Source organism: Protopterus annectens, chromosome 7.part0 (genome assembly GCF_019279795.1).
Source record: "Protopterus annectens isolate FY-2018-M chromosome 7.part0, PAN1.0, whole genome shotgun sequence".
Lineage (NCBI taxonomy): Eukaryota > Metazoa > Chordata > Ceratodontiformes > Protopteridae > Protopterus > Protopterus annectens.
Genome location: NC_056739.1, coordinates 1,689,140,112 through 1,689,161,134, shown reverse-complemented (window position 1 = coordinate 1,689,161,134; position 21,023 = coordinate 1,689,140,112). Strand labels below are relative to the sequence as shown.

Genomic DNA, 21,023 nt, shown 5'->3' with positions numbered 1-21,023 from the left:
AGCATTCAGTATTCTCCATGCTGCTGCTTGCTTTTGATTTCGTATATGTTAAACTTAAGTTTTTGTTAATAGTATATTACCTTTTGTCACCTCAGGTATGTTGGATCCATTCCCAGAATTCTCGGAGAACTCTATTACAGTTTGGGTACACACATTCCTGGAAAGCTTGCTTCTGCCTTACCTGTGGATTTCTTCAGTGATGAATCCATGAATCAAGAAAATGATTCTCCATTTGACTGTCCACCACCACTTTCCAAAGCTCCCTCCTGTGCAAGTGCTACAGCTGATGAATTAGAAGAACTTAGAACTAGATCTGCCAAGAAAAAGAGGTAAGTGCAAGCTTTGTCCTCCAGTAGTAGTACATTCTTGCAAGTTGGAGCATTCCACACAATGCTTGTTATATTTAAAAGAAAATGCTGATTGCTTAATTTTTAACAGTGTAACATTCATATGTTTAGATTAATTTCAGCTGATGTATACTTAGCATGATTGATAATTTTGTGACCGACTTACCAGTTGACATAGTCCACACTGAGTTTTTTCTGTATTTTATGCACATGCTCTTATGATATTCCAGTTTCATTTCTAGTGTAATATTTTCTGAGATTTGTCATTCATTTATAGAATGTTTATAAATATTTTGTTCATGTCATTGGATTTATAAATGAATGTAGAAGCTGTGACTACCTTTTCAGCTTTTTTACTTTGAGACATGTTCAACTCTTGTTTCAGTTGTGCAGCTCAGTGTTGCAGGTGTATTTGGATGATGTCTGTATTCACAGTAGGCAATTATAAAGACTTGCCTCATGTATTTGTTCATTTATGGATTGGACTGATAATATTGATAAACTAAGGAATCTGAATATCCTTGAATGGTTGGCTGGGGCAGACTGTTATCAGGAAGCTGTTCTGGCTTTTCATAGGTTCATACTAGGCTATCTGCCCTAGGGAATTTATAAGCCTAGCCAGAGTGTGTGTGGCTTTCACCACCCCTTAGGATGAGAATACTGTACCCATTAGTTTGCTGTGCCTCTGTCCAGCAGTGACACAGAGATGATTCCCGGGGTAAACCTACGATCTCCCATCCACTCGTCAAGATTTCTCTTGAACAGAGTCAGTGAGGGGCTCTGCCTCACATGGACTGGGATTCTGTTCCATAGTGTAGGGAGTCTCTGGGTGATGAATCTGTCCCTCCAGCACGTCCTATTTATATCCGTGTTGAGGTTTAAGTCTCTTGCTCTCGTGGCTCTGGTGGATTTGGATTTTTTGAGGTGGAGCATGTCCATTAATTCCAGGTTGGACATGGCCTTGTATGTCAGGCACAGATCACCTCTGAACAGACGATATGCGACTGACTAGAGCTGGAGTTTCTTCAGTCGGGCAGCGTATGACATATGTTTGAGCCCCTTTATCCTTTTGGTGAGGAACTTTTGGGGTCTTTCCAACTGCTGCAGGTGTCGGGTAAGGTACATTCCGAATGGGGCGTTGTACTCAATCATTGGTCTGATAAGTGAAGAGTACCGGGGTACAATGACCTCTCCTGATCTGGATGTGAATCCCTTCATGATCAGGTGGGCAATGTAGAAGGTCTTCCTAACCACTTTGGCAATGTGAGTGTCAAAAGAGAGGTTACTGTCAACTTGGGTCCCCAGGTCCCTGATAACGTCTTCCGTGTTTAATGGATTACCACCTATTTGGTAATTAGGGGTTACCTTGTTTTTCCCAAAGGGTATGACTATACATTTTTTGGCATTTAGCTTAAGGCCATGGCTCTGGCACCAGTTATCCATTTCTATGAGACCTCTCTGGAGGATGTCTGTGTCTGATGGAGTGTCAATTATGGTGCCCAGTTTGCAGTCATCTGCAAATTTTGTCAGCCACAATCCCCCTATGTTTGCCTGCACTTCAGAAAAATAAATGCCGAACAAGAGGGGGCCCAGGACTGAGCCCTGTGGGACACCGCTCGTGACCGGCTTAGAGTTTGACATGGCACCAGCAACTCTAACCCTGTGGGTTCTGTCCTTGAGCCAGTTTGCAACCCATCTTGTGACATATGGGTTTACATCTAAGCTGGTGAGCTTTTCTATGATGCCCGAGTGGGGTATTGTGTCGAACGCTTTTGCTAGGTCAAGGTAGGCTGTGTGAACTGTCTTACCCTCATCAATGGCCTTCGTGACTGTTTCGAAAAAGTCGACCAAGTTCAAGAGGCAGGATCTGCCCTTGACGAAGCCAAATTGGGTAGGATCCAGTGTCTGTAGGTCCCCAATGTCTTTATTTATGAGTTCCATTATGATCCTCTCCATAGCTTTGCAGACAAGGCTCGTCAAGCTTATGGGGCGGTAATTTCCAGGGTCCATAGAAGCACGGCCTTTGTGGAGTGGGACCACAGTTGCCGTACGCCATTCTTTGGGTACGTATCTTGTAGTAAGGCTAAGATTAAACAACAGCCTTATGTGTGGGTTTAGTTCCTCATTGAGTTCGTGTAGCACACAGCCGGGGACACCGTCCGGTCCCATTGATGCTGTGTTTTTTGCTTTAGAGAGAGCAGCTCTCACCTGGGCATCTGAGATGTTTGGGAGGCTAGACTCTGGTGGGATAGATATTTCTCCTTTTGGGGGGGAGGGAGGGGAGAAATTTGCACTGAACCTGTCTGCCAGTATGTTGGCAATGTCTGTGGGTTCGGTGATTTTTGTATCATTTTGGACTAATTCTGAGCATATCTGGGAGTTTCCACCCAGGTTTCTAACATAGCTAAAGAAGGCCTTATGATTGTCTTTTGTGTCATTAGCGATTTTTCTCTCAAAGTTGGCCTTGGATGATTTTATGAGTGATCATAGTTTTTTGCTAGTAGTGATCGGAGATGCCATCCCCTTTAGGGATTTTGCTCTGTCATGTAGTAGCTTTCTCCTCTTGTAGAGTTTGTTTATGGCTGGGGTCCACCAGACCGGGCGCCTGCCTTTGGTGGAAAGGGTCTTGATTTTATTAGGGATTGCTTGATCCATACATTCCTGGAGGTGCTCGTAGAAGGCATTTGTAAGGGTTTCAGCAGCATGGGTTGTGGTTTCCACTGGCTCGGGGGCCTTGAAGGATACCACTCCAGTCTTAAGAAGTGTGAAGTTTGCTTTTGAGAAGTTCTTCACTGTGGTCTTTTTTGCTTGGGTTGGGGGCGGGATGTGGATCTCCAGTGAGATTAACTTATGGTCTGATCTCACCAATGAGGGATATACTTCCGGTGTGGTGCATTTTGTCCCCATGTTTGTGATGATCAGGTCTAGTATATTTTCTCCTCTTGTGGGAATGGTGACTAGTTGTTCCATAGCATTTGAGTTTATGAACTCCAGGAACCTTTGGGCTAGGGTGTTGGGGCTTGAGTAATGTTCCCATTCTATGTTTGGGTAGTTGAAGTCACCCAATATGATGGTGTTTGGAGAGACATTCATACTGTCCAGTGTCTTCAGGAAGGCTGTGTGGGTTTCCTGAGTTTGAGAGGGTGGTCTGTAGCATGCTACAAACTGTAGGGCAGTTTTACCTATGGTTAATTGCACCTGGATGGTCTCCGATGCTTCGTGCGTTGCCACTAACCTGGAGGTGTGGGTATCCTTTATGAATCTGGATACTCCCCCTCCTTTTGTGGTTCGGTCCGGATTTTGGGTCCGGAACGCATGATATGAGGTATAACCTGATAGTGCTGGGGTGCTCTCAGGAGCCTTGAACCAGGTTTCAGTCACAGCACAGACATCGATGTTCTCCATACTGAGGAGGGCTTCGAGGGCGTGCATCTTGAGGTTTAGACTTCTGGCATTGAGCAGTATTACCCTTAGTTTTTCTCCATTTTTGTTTTCTAGGGTGGTAGGTTTATCATTTGAGCCTTGCCTAAAAAAGGCACTATGGGGGTGGCAAGAGCCTTTGCCAATATCCAGAAGCCCAGGGGTGACAGGTGCAAGCCATCCCCAGCGTGGCTTGTCGAGCATGTCATCCCAGGCAGACAGACATTGGATTCCCTTAGAATGACACCAGTAATTAAGCCATTTATTAAAGCTGATCATTTTGTCTCTGTATTGTGGCATCACTCTTGGTGAGGGTAGGATACTGCTCAGGGTCAGGGTCATACCGGCCTGGGCTACATAATCTGAGAGCTCCTCTGTCTCTCTTCATGTAGTCCAGGGAGGTACATCTCAGGTCGTTCACACCGGCATGGACAATGACTGAGTCATACTTGTACTTGCTGTGGAGTGACCCGAGTGCTTGTGTTATGTGGCAGATTCTAGCGCCTGACGGGCAGCTTACTGTGATCTTTTCCTTGTTCAGTCTGGTGAGTGGGACGTCAGTGTGTCTTGACTATGGAGTCACCTATAACAAGTGTGTCTGGCATTGTGTTTGGCCTTAAGGGCTGTGACTGTTTAGCACACTGACTTTGAGAACTATGTGTTGCATGTCTTATGTCTTGAGGTGGCAGTTGCTTGGGTGTCTGCTTTGGAGGCCTCTGTAGTTTTGGTAGATTTTTGATCAGTGCCTCCGAGTATGTCTTTGTGTGTTTATGTGTTTGTTTTGCAGTTGTGATAGTTCTATGTGAAACTGGGTTTGTGGTGTGCGTGGTTTCCTTCTCCTCCTGTCTGGTCTTGCCAGTCCTGAGTTGAGAGAGCTAAGCCTCCAGTTTGGCTATATAGTTGCATCTCTCACATGTATTTGTGTTTTGTGGGAGAAGGAGTGGGTTGTCTGTGTACATGAGGCAATTGTAACATTGCCTCAAGATGCCCAGATTCACCAGCTGAACAGGAGAGGATGCTAGCAACTGACCCTTCGACATGCTAGAAAAAGTGAAAAAGTTTGCTGAGTCAGAAGGGACCTATAGGGAAATGGGTACTCAAGGGGATTCTAGGCTAATGTAGTACTTTGTTTAGTATATAAGTACTTTACCTATATAAAAATGCTTTAGGAGCAAGTGCTGAGCTTTTGAGATAGAGAATAGACTGTTTAGATTGCAAGTAGAGAAGTTCTAAGGGAAAAATTGAAGAGCAGACTTTACGGAGCCAGAAATAGTTTAACCGGCGGTGCTCTATGGGCAACTCCGCGCTAAATCACGCTAAAGCGGGCTTTATTACAGGGGGCTGAAAAGAGCTAGGAATTGACCCAAAATGGCCAATAGACTACAAGTTTCTGGCTGAAACCACTCCTCTAGGGACAAATAGGCTGCTCAGTGCTCCCCACTCCCACTGGTGAACAAAGACGCTTCCTTTTATCCAAATAAGGATATGGAATAGCACAGGAACCAAGACAAAGCCCAGAGATCAGCAAACTCTGAAGACTGGACTATTCTAGTTCAGTAAGGCAGGAAAACAAGATTTTTTTTTTGTTTTTGTCTTTTTTGCAGAAAACAGAGGAAAAACAGACAGTAAATGCTATAAATGCTTTTAAACGGCTAGCGCACTTGAGTTTGTTAGCCTACAGGTAAAATTAAGCAACAAATAACTTTTTAAAAGTGCAAAACAATCAACACAAAAACAGTTTAAATAAAATGCAGAGCTGTATAAACAGGTGAAAATGCAGTCGCTAAGCAGTAAATAATCAAAAAGCCAGAAAAAAATACGTAAATCAGGAAAAAGTCACTCTTTTGCTCTCTGCTGCCTGTAGAACTCTGCAGGACACCACGAGGAGCGGTGCTGAGTTGAATACAAGCGAAAAAGCTCGCTAAAGCGAGCCTTATTACAGGGGGCTAAAAAGAGCTAGGAATTGACCCAAAATGGACAATAGACTACAAGTTTCTGGCTGAAACCACTCCTCTAGGGACAAATAGGCTGCTCAGTGCTCCCCACTCCCACTGGTGAACAAAGACACTTCCTTTTATCCAAATAAGGATATGGAATAGCACAGGAACCAAGACAAAGCCCCGAGATCAGCAAACTCTGAAGACTGGAGTATTCTAGTTCAGTAAGGTGGGAAAACAAGATTTTTTTGTTTTTGTTTTTTTCTTTTTTGCAGAAAACAGAGGAAAAACAGACAGTAAATGCTATAAATGCTTTTAAACGGCTAGCGCACTTGAGTGTGTTAGCACTACAGGTAAAATTAAGCAACAAATAACTTTTTAAAAGTGCAAAACAGTTAATCAACACAAAAACAGTTTAAATAGAATGCAGAGCTGTATAAACAGGCGAAAATGCAGTCGCCAAGCAGTAAATAATCAAAAAGCCAGAAAAAAATACTTAAATCAGTTATAACAAATACAGTTATAACAAATGCTTTGAAATATACTGTATATTTCCAAAATGTTTGAGAAGGACAGTCAGAACACAAGAAGGTTCAGGCGAAAGAGAAAAAAAAAAGAAAAAGTTTTGTTTTACTTTTTGAAAGGGAAAAAGGAGGAACAGAAGGCCTTATCAAATGTTCTCTCTGTATTAGGCAGAATGAGCTAATGACACTAGACTGGGAGGTGTGTCACAGTAGGGGCGGGCAACTGCAAAGCCACCAAGTATAAGAGCAAGAAACCAACAGCGAGGGAGGGTGGGACAAAATAGCCTACAGACAGCAAGCACTAGAGAGACAAATGAAAGTTTTTAAACAGATAAGGATTTGTGAAGATACTGAATAGACGAAGTGCTTTATATATATTAAATTTTAAAAACCGTAATCTGTAAAAATAATCAAAAAAATCAAGATACTTATATTTCCAGCTCAGTTGCGGTCAACAACTTCTCCAGTCTTGTAAAGACAGAAACCCTATCCAAGTTAGGGCTTAAAAACCAGAACAGCTTCTTCTTTTTTTTTTTACAAGAACACAAGAGAACTAGCCCCCACTAGCCAAAAGATAATTACACAGAAGAAATGTTTCAGTTTACACAATAGCCTACAGACAGCAAGCACTAGAGAGACAAATGAAAGTTTTTAAACAGATAAGGATTTGTGAAGATACTGAATAGACAAAGTGCTTTATATATATTAAATTTTAAAAACAGTAATCTGTAAAAATAATCAAAAAAATCAAGATACTTATATTTCCAGCTCAGTTGCGGTCAACAACTTCTCCAGTCTTGTAAAGACAGAAACCCTATCCAAGTTAGGGCTTAAAAACCAGAACAGCTTCTTCTTTTTTTTTTTTTTTTTTTTTACAAGAACACAAAAGAACCAGCCCCCACTAGCCAAAAGATAATTACACAGAGGAACTGTTTCAGTTTACACAATAGCCTTCAGACAGCAAGCACTAGAGAGACAAATGAAAGTTTTTAAACAGATAAGGATTTGTGAAGATACTGAATAGACAAAGTGCTTTATATATATATATATATATATATATATATATATATATATATATATACATATATATATTAAATTTTAAAAACAGTAATCTGTAAAAATAATCAAAAAAATCAAGATACTTATATTTCCAGCTCAGTTGCGGTCAACAACTTCTCCAGTCTTGTAAAGACAGAAACCCTATCCAAGTTAGGGCTTAAAAACCAGAACAGCTTCTTCTTTTTTTTTTACAAGAACACAAAAGAACCAGCCCCCACTAGCCAAAAGATAATTACACAGAGGAAATGTTTCAGTTTGGCTTTGCTTCCTATGTTTGAACACTTCAAGTGCAAGAAGTAGATTCCTCAGTGTGGAGTTGTGCCTTCTTTCTGTCAGCCTGCCCTGGTTTGTTTGCCTCTTAGAATATATTATTGAATTGTCATTTTTTTTGGGTGTGTAGTATTTTACTGTGTATGATTTATCATTAGATTTATTTTTTAACACCTTTATTTAAATTTTCAAATTTTAAGTAATGGCATGAGTATGCATGCATTAATAGAAGATTTCATCATTTTCATCCATTTTTCAGATGTTTTCTTTTTAGCAGTTTTCTTTCACTTCAGCATGATATAAACTGTACAGTTATGCTTTCCCTTGTACTTCACTTTTTCCCTTGGACGTTATTCTGGGTATATCGATGTCCTTTCTTATATCACTTTTGCAGTATTCTAGTGCTGTTGGATTATCTCACCAAGGTAAATCAATATTCAACCTGGGTTCCTAAACCAAACCACATATCATACAGTCATACATCTGACATATGACCTAAGCCTGTAGGCATAATAGTTCATAAGCGGACATATGAGCATAAGATTTTCAGCCTGTCTTACAGCCATCTTGAATGTAAGAGGTCTCCTACCATCTTTCGTAGATTCATAGATTATTACTAGGCTAACTGCCCTCATGGACCATTTTAAGCCTAGCCAATTACCCTCTGTGAGCTAGTTAGTTCGATCACGTTTGTTCACGTGTTTGTTTTGTGCTACCTTTGCGTATTCAGATAAGTGTCCAATTGGGGAACTTTCCTTTTTTCCTTGTACTTTAGTGTTTAAATTTGTTACAATTCAGCTAAGAGGGGGAAGTGTGATTGTGTTGGACAGTTTCCTTAGAAGGATCTCAGCTTCCAGTGCTTGTTTTGTGTTGGAGCTGAACACAACTGTAAGAATTGTCAGATTTTTCAGTTGGTTGTTCTGAAAACCCTACGCATGCATCTTTTCTTATTGAACTGTTATTTAAAGAGACAGCTCTTGGAATACTTCTCCTAATCTAAAATGGCAGAACAGTTGACATCCATCATCCCACTTGCCCAAAATAGAAACTCAGAGTGTCTAGACCTGAACCACTGTCTGGCCCAGTCAGACTGGGACATACCCGTTGAGGTGTTGCAGGAACCCATGGTATGCCAGATTACTTCTCAGGCATCAGCAAACTTGCAAGAGGCAGGTATGGCATCTGATTCTCACATGTATGAAACATTTGATCATACCAGTATTGTTGAGAAGGGGGGGAACCAAGGCTCATTAAACTAATTAACACCTTTGTGGTGAGGAATGCCACACCTCTAGCAGCCTACACACATTCTTACTTTCCAGAGCATTTCTGAAAAATGAACTAAAAAACTTAAGATAAACAAATGTACATATTTTATGAACAGTAAAATCTTTTAAAACTGTAGTAATAGCAACTTTGTCACCCAGAAGCAATCTTTACAGTCATAAAAGTTGGTGCATTTATCGTCTTTTCATAAATTTATTATAAGTAACACAAACCTAGAATTATATCTTTTGCTAATCTTTCACAAGCAAATTGCCATATCTTGGAAAGCCGTACAGCGTGCGCTTTTACATACTATTAGAACACTTTTATCATACATACATTTCACACGACCGCAAGAAATTCCTTTCTAAGTGCATGTTTAATGGGATATTTACAGAAATGTGAAAATACATGTGTAATTATATAATCAGCAATATGAAAAAGAATATCTTTAGATGTAAGTGACTTGGTTTTTGAAATATTAAATCTTATGTTGTCATTTTCATTTGTTCCTCAACTGATGGGTTCGGATCTGAGTCGAAAATTTCAGGAGTCTGCCAACTGACACTTGCAAACTGCTTCTGCTTCGGGCATGGCAAGAAAGACTAATGTAATGATATTGGCAGCATGCTTTATACTCCTGACGTCATGTAAAAAGGGACAGCAACCGACGCAGGACCCAAGACTTTGTTAATCAGGCCGACTGAGGGCTACCTGCAAGCAGATAACCCAAATGTATTGACTGCAACAGTGAATACACTCGAATATCTATATTTATGGTAAGTGTACACCACTGTACTTTCTGTGATGTCCTTCAAGAATGCAACTTCAGTCCTGACATATGGGTTGTCCTGCCTCAGGCAGCCCTTCGGTCGGCCGGATTCCAAAGTCTAGATCCGGCATCGGCTGATGTCGCCTCTTCCCCGACATCAGAGCGGCTGGGGTATAAAAGCATCAGCAGACACCATCTTCTTCAGTCTTTCTTGCCGCGCGGTGCCCGAAGCAGAAGCAGTTCGCAAGTGCCGGTCGGTCAGCTCCTGTGTTTTCAGTTACCGAAGTCATCAAAAAGCTAAGTACCCCGTTGGGGAACATTTTTCTTGCCTCAGCTGATGTTAGAAAAAATTGAAAAGGTTAATAATTGTTTGTCTTGTGGTAAACAAATACCTCATAAGGACTTCCATTCTTACTGCCTTCCCTGCCTGGGCCCAGACCACAACGTCTCGGCCTGTGCTGCCTGTGCTTGCTTTAATAAGCGCACACTCAGGCGCCGGGCAGAATTTGCCGAAGACTTTTTTGGCAAAAATTACGCTTATATCATGCCGTCGGAACAACCGACAGCACAAATTTCCAAAAAACGCAAGGACCAGGACCGACATCCTCGGCCCGCGTCGTCCACCGATACCATGCCTAAGCCTTCCGCGAGTGCATCGGTCTCTTCGGAGGCGGTAATTCTACCGCTCCAGGCCGACGACACCGCTTTACCGCGTACTTCGGTCCTGGAAGTTTCCCCGGTGCCGGTTGTTGATTTTCCTCCCGAAACCGAAGCTCAAGATTTACCTGACACCATACCAGTGGATAAAGTTACTCCTGCATGTGGGGCAGCTAGGCCTCCGGTCTCCATGTCCATCAAGGCCTACACACGTGCTAAGGCTGCCAGCCAGGCTAAGGCCCATCCTCCTAAAACTTTTTCCCAGGGCCCCTCTTCTGATAAACAGATCATGACCCTAGCTGTAGATCTAATCTCTCTAATCAGAGGTTCTCAGTCGCATCCAGACAGAGGTTCTCAGCCTCCTGCAGATAAAAGGCCTAGGACTGAGCAGACAGATACCCTCTCTTCGGATGAAGCCTCTAGGGATTCAGAGCACTCAGATACCCAGGAAGAATCCTTCCAGGCCTACGAGGACTCTGATGCTGAGGAATCAATTCCTTTTGCCTCTCCTCCAGAGGATATTTCTTTCGGAGAAGTTCTCCACTCCATGAGAGAACATTTTCAGTGGCAGGGTCCAGGAAAAGGCTACGTACCTTCCTTAAGTTACCCCAGCACAGACCATTAGCTATTCCTCCAGTGTTGGATGTCTTGGATGATGTATACTCAGACTCCAGTGCTTCCCCTGATTCTCTCCCTCCTGCTCCTGTCAAGCCAGACAGATATTACAGGGTTCCTGAAACTCATAAGCATCTCTTTAAGGCCCACTCTGTGGATCTAGAAACTATTTCTCAGGGGCCCAAAGGAGTGGCTACTTCCTCGGCCAAAAACCCTTTGCCCGCAGACAGGGAATCAAGGTCCCTGGAGAGATGGGGCAAAAAAGTTTATACCTCTTCCACCCTTGCCATGAGGTCACTTAACTGTCTTTTTCATATGTTTCAGTACCAGGATTACTTAATGGATGATTTGCAGAAAACGTTAGCCTCTCCTGAGCCTATAAATAGAAAGGCATTGCAGGATTTGGTTCATAACACTCAGCAGGTTAGCAAACATTTTCTTCAGTGTGGTTATGATGCATTGGAAGCTTCATGTAGGGCAGCTATGACAGGGGCCGTTATACGTAGACATGCTTGGCTGAAAGAACAGCCACTGCCAGACCATATTAAAGTAAAGCTCCTAGATGCACCTCTGGAAAAACAGAAGCTTTTTGGTGCTAATGCACAGGATGTGTTGAAGTCTATTGAGGAAAAGGCTAAATCAGTACAGACAGTCAAGGATTTCCTCCAGGTTCAGCCATCCAGATTCAGCAGGAATTGGCCCTCAAAGAATTGGTCCTTTCCAGACACTGACAAGTTTCAAAGCGGAAAAAACAGGCGTGCTCGAGGTAGAGGGCAATACCGAGGCTCCTACAGGGGCCGCCAGTGGCAACCACCAAATCAGAGAAGTGGCGCAGGGAGTTCAGCTGCACCACAGGGACAATCACAATGACTTGACTTTCACTCCGCTGATCAAGGCTCAAAGAGAAGCACCTATAGGTGGAAAATTATCCTTATTCTCAAAGAACTGGCACATTTTAACCAAGGACAAATGGATTCTGGACATAGTAGACAAAGGTTACAGGTTCCACTTCCACACCTTACCAACGAGACAAGGCATGCCAAATCTGCCACAAAATCAAAGGGCAGAGGCACTCATACAAGTTTCAAAGCTGTTACAAATAAAAGCAATAGAAAAGGTTCCTCCTCAGGAACAAGGCCAGGGAGTCTATTCAAGACTGTTCCTTGTTCCAAGAAAAGAAAAGCAATGGAGACCTATACTGGACTTGTCCGCTCTAAACACTTTTCTTATTGTGCCAAAATTCAAAATGCTGACTTTACAGCAACTCCTTCCCATGCTGGGCAAGGGGTCTTGGCTGGTTACTCTGGACCTCAAGGAGGCATACCTGCATGTCCCAATCAGACACAGTTGCAGAAGATACCTCAGATTTCTTGCAGGGTCAGAGCATTATCAATTCTCAGCATTGCCGTTTGGCTTATCTACTGCGCCCAGAGTATTCACGAAATGCCTGGCATCAGTAGTTGCACATTGCAGGCTCCAGGGGATTCAAATATACCCTTACCTGGACGACTGCCTTATACAAGCAGACAGCAAAGAAACCTTGATAAGAAACTTGGACTATGTCATTCAGTTACTACAGGCTTTGGGATACACAGTCGACATTCAAAAATCAAGACTACTGCCATCCCAACAGGTTATTTTTCTAGGAGCCAAATTGGACACACAATCACAAATGGCTTTCCTCACAGAGGAGAAACAAGAACATTTACCAGATTACTTCAAAAGCCTAGCAAAGCTCACCCAGCTGACCGCAAGGAAAATCCTGCAGGCCCTGGGGTTCATGGCATCTTGCATTCTTCTGGTACCTCTGGCAAGACTACACATGAGAAAGTTAAAATGGTACCTAAAAATCTTATGGTCTCAACACAGCCACAATCTAGAAGACGTAAGACCACTCATTCCATGCCTGCAAAGGGAACTTTTGTGGTGGGCTCAAGCAAGTCATTTAAACAAAGGCATGTCTTTTAACAAACCTCTAGCAAGTCAAACCATTACAACAGATGCCTCAGATCATGGATGGGGGGGCGCACATGGAGGGCAGATGCATTCAAGAGCAATGGACTCCCAGGGAAATGCATCTGCACATAAATCAAAAAGAGATGTTGGCAGTGATACATGCAATCGAGGCCTTCGGGAAATCCCTTCAACAAGGTCATCTGCTAATAAGGACAGACAACACCACTGCCATGTGGTATATAAACAAGCAGGGAGGCCCTCACTCTTACCCCCTCTACAGACTAACAATGACTCTTTGGGAAAAGTCCCTGAATCTGAACATCCACTTGCAATCCCAGTTTGTTCCAGGCAAGGACAATGTTCTGGCGGACAGGCTGAGCAGAAATTTCTTGGATCCGCTCGAATGGATGCTGCATCCACACATTTTCTCACAAATGACAAGTGCATGGGGAAGACCGGACATAGATCTCTTTGCTTCTTACCTCAATCATCACCTGGAGAAGTTCTGTTCAAGGACGCACCATCCTCTAGCCTGGAGAACGGATGCTCTCTCCTTCAGCTGGAATTCCCTAACAGTTTATGCATTCCCTCCTCTACCATTACTGACCAAGGTGTTACTGAAGATCAAAGCAGAACAACCAGAAGGAATTTTGATAGCTCCAGACTGGCCAAGGCAGCACTGGTATCCATTGCTACTGAGCATAACTCACACCAAACCGTGGCCCTTGCCTCAATGGCCTCTGCTCCTAACTCAGCACAATTACAGGACTGTTCATCAAAACCTGCAAACATTGCAGCTGACAGCTTGGAGGGTCCCATGCCTTTCACCCATATCTCTCTTTCCAAAAAAGTACAAGAAATCTTGCTGGAAGCGCGCAGACCTTCCACCAGAAAAACCTATTCAGCCAAGTGGAAGAGATTCATCATCTGGAATGCCAGCAAGGGTCAGGATGCATCAGTAATGAGCATACCACAGATATTAGAATACTTGGCAGAAATGTTTCATAGTGGCCTCTCATATTCTTCCATAAAATTTCACGCTTCAGCAATCTCAGCAAAATACAACTGTGACCCACCTGTGTTTTCGCATCCCTTGCTAAGACAGTTTCTAAGAGGTATAAAGAATATCAAACCTCCCAGAAAACCACCAATACCTGCATGGGACCTCAATTTCGTCTTGGAAAAATTAACTCTTCCTCCTTTTGAACCAGCAGCATCTTCAGAAATGCAATTTCTCTCCTGGAAAACGGTTTTCCTGCTGGCAGTTACCTCAGCAAGAAGAGTCTCGGAGATACAGGCCCTCATGGCAGTACCTCCCTTTCTCATTTTTCATCAGGACAGCGTTTCTCTAAGAACCAATCCTTCATTCATGCCAAAAGTGATATCCAGGGTGTCTCTAAATCAAGCAATTCACCTGCCTACTTTCCCAATCCTCAAAATAAGGGGGAAAAGTTGCTGCACACTTTGGACTTACACAGCCAATTACGCTACTACTTGGACAGAACAAAGACCACCAGAAAGTCTGATCAACTATTTGTAACCTATGCTGCTGGAGTTCAAGGAAAGGCAATCTCCAAACAAACAATTTCAAAATGGATTGGACACTGCATCAGATTCTGTTACTCTTTCCATGGAAAAGGTGTGCCAGCCAATATTAGGCCACACTCCACCAGAGCTATAGCTACATCCACAGCCTTTCTAAGAGGAGTGGCTACAAAGGGACATTCTAGAGGCTGCTACATGGAGCTCCGTGCATACATTTACCAAACACTACAACCTGCCTTTATACTCCAGATCACGAGCAGGCTTTGCTTCGGCAGTCCTGCAGGGCATTTTAGCTACACCATCCCTTTCTTAGATCCTACCACCCCCAGCTTGGCTATGGTATTCAACCCATATGTGCGGACTGCAGTTGCATTCTTGAAGGACATAGTACAGTTTTGTACCTACCATAAATGTAGATGTCCGATACATATGCAACTGCAGTCAGGTTTTCCCTCCCTCCTACCCCTCTGTAATTCTCTTTTTTGGGTCCACTCCCCCTTTTTCAAATTAGCTGGGGATATCTGTTATGGTGTATCTGTTTATTACTGTTGTGCATGTCTGGAATTTTTATCCATTCTCTAAATTTAGTCTTCCTTGGAGGGCACCTGGCATCTGGGGCAAGAAACACTGAAGAAGATGGCGTCGGCTGATGCTTTTATACCCCAGCCGCTCTGACGTCGGGGAAGAGGCGACATCAGCCGACGCCGGACCCAGACTTTGGAATCCGGCCAACCGAAGGGCTGCCTGAGGCAGGACAGCCCATATGTCAGGACTGCAGTTGCATATCTATCTGACATCTACATTTATGGTAGGTACAAAACTGTACTTTCTGAGCCTCGACCATCTCTTCCACTGTGGCAGCCAACCCAAGTGAGCCTCCAGCCAGGCCATCATTTCATTGTTCTCTTCTGACACTTCACCAGAACACCCACTGAAGTAGTCTCTCAAAAGAGGATGTGCAAGACGAGGCACTTGGAGGATTCCCCCTAGGAATCTCTCACAGAGGACACTGACTTTAATGGAGGAGGGCTCCCCCAGATCATCGCCTGACGATATTCTGGAACTCTTGAAACAAAAATGTTTTGGTTTTCTGATGCCCCCTCCCAACAGGAATTGGTGTTCCTGGAGACTTTTGTCTCTGTCCCATCTACTTCTTGGGTGACCCCCCCAGCTGATAAGCTCATTGACTTAGTCTCTTGGCAGAGTGAAGGGAGATGGACACGGTTGAGCCAATACCTTAAAGACCGGATAAAATTCTTAACCCCCCCCCCCCAGGACCCATACACACTAGAGCAATGGAGTACCTGTTGATGCCATGGTTGTGGCTGCAGCTACAAGAAAATAACTAGCAGACCAGAGTTCTCTCCAACCCCCCCCCCCCCCGATAGAGTGTCTAGGGTGTTGGAGGGATTTAAAAAGCGTGTTTATGCTTCAATGTCCTTTGCCTTTGGGTCGCTGAATTACTTGGCACATTTTATGAGACTGTGAAGAGATTTGATTAAGGAACTTGCCAGATCTCTTTCTGGGTCCATGTTCTCCGAGGATGGAAACATAATCTCCTCACAGCTCGCCACCTTTCAGTCCATCTCAAATGCATCCATAAGGGTGATCTTCCATGCTGCAGAAGGTACTGTACAGGCGGTGGATTCAGGCATAGCCATCAGAACACATGCCTGGATGCCATTATGTGATTTTGCTGAACTATTTAAGTTTTTATTTATCAATTTGCCATTTGATGGATCTTCTCTGTTTGGCCCCAAGGTTAAGGAGACACTCTCCAGATGTGAAGAGGAGGAAAAGACGGTCTACCATGGGTGTATCTTTCTCTACCCTCCAAGGCTTTTCTCTTGAAACCAGCGAGGTGGCAGAAAGATGTGGTTGAAGTTGTCCCAGGATCCTTTCCAGGTTTCACTGAGATGGTTCCCCCAGGGATAGAGGGGGGAATTCAAATGAAAGATGCTGTCCTTATGGCAAAGGTGGTCCACAGATTTTTTCTTTGATAGGCCCTACCTATGCTCCTGAATGCTGGGCCCAACTGTCCCTCTCTGGTGGCAGTCTGGGGTAATTATCCCTTCACCAGATAGCCTGCCTATCTGTTACAAAATATTTGAGGGTGCAGAGGATTATATCCAAAGGTTATAACATTTTCCAGATTCTCTCCCACAGTTATGAAGAAAATTCCTGATGATCCATACAGTCAGAGGGGAGCAGCATCTTTAGAAATAAAAAAAAAAAGCTGCTAGAAAAAAAGTCATCCAAGAGATCCGTCCAGACCAGAGAGGGTCTAGAACTTGCTCAAGATTTTACTTAGTGCCAAAAAAAAAAAAAAAACAGAGGACCTGAGACCAGTTCTGGATCTCAGCAAGTTGAGTCAGTTTGTTCAGTATACAGAGTTTTGGATTGTCATGGTTTAATCCATTTTGCATCTGCTGTAAAAGGACAATTGGATGTGCCGTATAGATCTTCAGGATGCATACTATCACATCAAAGCGAGCAAGCACTATAGGAGATACCTACCCCATCTGGCTGGGAGCCAGTCATTACCAGTTAAGAGCACTGCCCTTTGTTCTCACCACAAACCCCCATGGTTTTCACCAAATGCATGACAGTGGTAGCAGCTCACTTGAGACTGCTGGGATTCCAGGTGTTTCCATATCTGGATGACTGTCTCCTTACTGCCCCAACCAGGCATCAACTACTACAGACAAGGGTGTATTTTCTTCATTTGTGTTCTCATCTGGGAATGACAGTCAATTACAAGAAGTCTCAACCCAATTCAAAGTCTGGAGTACATAGCTTCTTGTTTGGACAGAGTCAGTTAGATAGCTTCTTTCCCCTCCACTTGAATAAACACATTGAGGTCCAAGTGAAGAAAGTGATCCAGAATTCATGTCTTCCAGCCCCCACTGATAGTACCGGCTTTGGGATCCATGGCAGCATCTATATCACTCTTTCTCTATTGCACAGACTCCATATGAGAATCTTTCAATGGGCTCTGTCGACTCAGTGATCCATTTTCCAACACCCATTATCCAGGCTAGTCCATATCACTCCATCATAGGAGGTTACTAGGCTAATGGCACTGATACCCTTCCACGTCTAGCCAAGAGATTATCCCCAAAAAGAAACCTCAGTCATCTCCTGTTGCCCCTGTCAGAGGGACACAGGTGGAACCCCGGGGAGAAATTTGTGGTTTTTCATCCACACATCACGGTTGCACTTGGAGGGTCAGCGAGGTGCTCTGTTTGACGTTTATGGGAAGTCTATTCCAGAGACTGGGCAGCCTGTGGGAGACAAACCTGTCTCTCCAGCAGGTTTTGTTGATGTCTCATATTAGATTAAGGCCTTTTGAGTGGGTAGTGCATGAGGAGTTAGACTTATGGATATGGAACATGCCTAGTAGGGCAGGGTCTGAGACTGCCTTGTAGGCGAGACACAGATGACCCCTGAGCAGTCTGTACAGTACCGAGTAGAGTGATAATGATTTGAGCCTGTCTGCATAGGACAGGTGTTGGAGGCCGTGGATTCTCTTTTTGAGGTATTTCAGTGGCCTTTCAATTTGGTACAGATGTTTGTAGAGGCACATCTCAAACGTGGTGTTATACTCAATTGGTCTAATGAGGGAGGAGTATAGAGAGGTAATAACCTCCTTTTTTCTGGATGCAATCTCTTTACTCTTGAGATGAACCAAGTAAAAGGCTTTTCTGACCATTGCTGCAACATGATGGTCGAATGTGAGGTTATCAACCTGAGTGTCCAGGTCTCTCACCACAGGTTGTGTGCTTAGGGGGTTGCCGTTATGGTAATCAATATGGGTCGAGATTTTGCCCAACGATATGATATATTTTTTTGCATTTAGCTTGAGGCCATGACTTTGGCACCAATCATTAGTTGCTGTGAGACCCTTTTGCAGTATGTTAATATCATTTGGAGCGTCAATGACGGCAGCCAACTTAGTCGTCTGCAAACGTGGTCAGCCACAGGCCGTTTGTCTTTGTCTGGACCTCTAAAAAAATAGATGTCAGACAATAGGGTTCCCAGGACAGATCCCTGGGGAACTCTACTAGTGACAGGCCTGCTATTGGAGGTGGAGGTACTGTGTTGATTTTGAGGATCCTATTGGTATGCCAGTTGGCCACCAACCTGATGAGATGGGGATTTATGCTAAGTTGAGTTAGCTTTTCGATGATGCCCGAGTGGGGGATTTGTCAAAGGCCTTGGCCAAGTCCTTGTTTATGAGATCCATATTACGCTCCATGGCTTTTACAGATCAGACTTGTCAAGCTAATGGGGTCAGTAGTGGCACCACCTTTGTGCAAGGGGATGCCAGTGGCAAACGTGCAAAAGATGCCGTCTGTGATGGATTCATTCAAACCATCTCAGCGAAGGCCATCCCTTTGTTTTTCCCCATCCCAAGGCCACGGTGACCATGAACACCTCCCAACTCAGATGTTCATCGTGCATACAGCTGCAGTCATAACAGAGGGGTTCTCCTGCCGTCAGGCGGGTCCTCGGTCGGCCGAATTCCAAAAGTCTAGGTCCGGCGTCGGTTGTCGTCGCTTCTTCCCTGACGTCAGTGCGACAGGGGTATAAAAGAACCAGCCGACGCCATTTTCTTCAGTCTTTCTTTCCGCGCGGTGCCCGAAGCAGAAGCAGTTCGCAAGTGCCGGTCGGCCAGCTCCTGAAATTACGAGAATTTTGCAACCGAAGTCTTCTTGAAAGCGAACTACCCCATTGGGGAAGCTTTTCTTGCCTCAGACCGATGGCAAACAAAGTTAATAATTGTATTTCATGTGGGAAGCAAATACCGCATAAGGATTTCCATTGCCTCTGTATTCCTTGTTTAGGCCCAGACCACGACGTCTCGGTCTGTCGCTTTTGTGCTACATTCAACAAACGCACCATTAAGCGTCGGGCGGATTTCGCCCAGCATTATTTTGGCAAAAAATTTAACTATATTATGTCGTTGGATACTCCGACTCCAGTTTTGTCTAAAAAGCACTAAGATAAGGACCGACACACGAGGTCCGCGGCCTCTACCAACACCACGCCAAAGCCGACTACAGGTGGTCCGGTTCTCAGCGAGGTGCCTATGCAGCCCCTGACTACCGACGACACTTCATTGGCGGTGTCTCCTGTGCCCGAGGTCGCAGGCTCCTCGGCCCACACTCTGACTACAGATACCGAAGCCACTCTTGGCGGTGAATCTCAAAATGTGGACAGGTCTACCTCCTCTCAAGGTGTCTTCAGACCTTCCTCTTCTTTTTCCATCAAGGCTTTCACTAAGTCTAAAGCAGCCATGCATTCTAAGAGACAAGTTACACTGGCATTATTTTCAAAAAATTGGCATATTGTCACAAAAGACAAATGGATCCTGGACATTATAAACAGAGGCTACAGATTCCATTTTCACACCCTTCCAAAAATGAGAGGCATGCCAAACCTGCCACACAATCAAAGGGCAGAGGCACAAAGACAAATTTCAGATCTCATAGACATGAAAGCTATTCAAGAGGTACCTACTCACGAACAAGGTCAAGGTTTTTATTCCAGACTATTCCTGGTACCAAGGAAGGGAAAAGATTGGAGACCTATTTTGGACCTATCCATCCTAAACACATTTCTACTGCACAAAATTCAAGATGCTCACTCTACAGCAGCTTCTTCCCATGCTGGGCAAGGAGTCTTGGCTAATAACATTGGACCTCAAGGAGGCATACCTGCATGTCCCAATCAGACAAAATTGCAGAAGATACCTCAGATTTCTTGCAGGTTCAACCCATTATCAATTCTCTGCATTGCCCTTTGGCTTATCTACTGCGCCCAGAGTATTCACGAAATGCCTGGCATCAGTAATTGCCTACTGCAGACTTCAAGGGATACAAATAATACCCCTATTTGGGCGACTGCTTGATCCAAGCGGACAGCAAGCACATACTTCTGAAACATCTGGCTTATGTAGTAATGTTGTTGAATTCTCTGGGATACACAGTCAGCAAAAAGAAATCAAGGCTAATACCCTCTCGGAAAATAATTTTCCTGGGAGCCAACTTGGACACAAACACCCAGATGGCCTACCTCACGCCAGAGAAGCAGGGGCAACTAACTCAATACTTCAGAACACTAGCAAATTGCACCAGGCTGACTGCAAGGAAAGTCCTGCAGGCTCTGGGATTCATGGCATCTTGCATCTTATTAATCCCATGTGCAAAGCTGCATATGAGGAAACTTCAATGGTACCTGAAAAACCTATGGTCTCAACACAGCCATAGTTTGGAAACAATAATACCACTAATTCCATGTCTTCAAAAGGAATTTCTGTGGTGGGCTCAAGCATTCCAAACAAACGCAGGTCTCCCATTCAGCAAGCCTCAAGCAAATCAAGTCATCACAACAGACGCCTCGGACTACGCCTGGGGGGCACACGTGACAGATCGGTGCCTTCAGGGCAAATGGTCCCAAAAAGAAAAGCACCTTCACATCAATCAAAAGGAAATGCTAGCAGTAATAAATGCTATTATAGCTTTCAAAGACCTTCTGCAACCAGGTCAACTACTGATAAGGATGGACAACACCACAGTAATGTGGTACATAAACAAACAGGGAGGAACCCATTCATACCCCCTATGCAGGCTGGCCATGTCACTTTGGAACA

At 44.0% G+C, this 21,023-nt stretch overlaps 1 protein-coding gene across 1 annotated transcript in view; it reads left to right on the top strand.

Annotated features, from left to right (window-relative positions):
• The window catches only part of TICRR (TOPBP1 interacting checkpoint and replication regulator), a 3,405,639-nt gene that overhangs the window by 1,973,110 nt on the left and 1,411,506 nt on the right, over positions 1-21,023 (top strand). Inside the window, exon 14 of the mRNA XM_044078205.1 lies at positions 96-329. Within this exon, the coding sequence (XP_043934140.1) occupies positions 96-329 (234 nt within the window). The remainder of the gene's footprint in view (positions 1-95; positions 330-21,023) is intronic.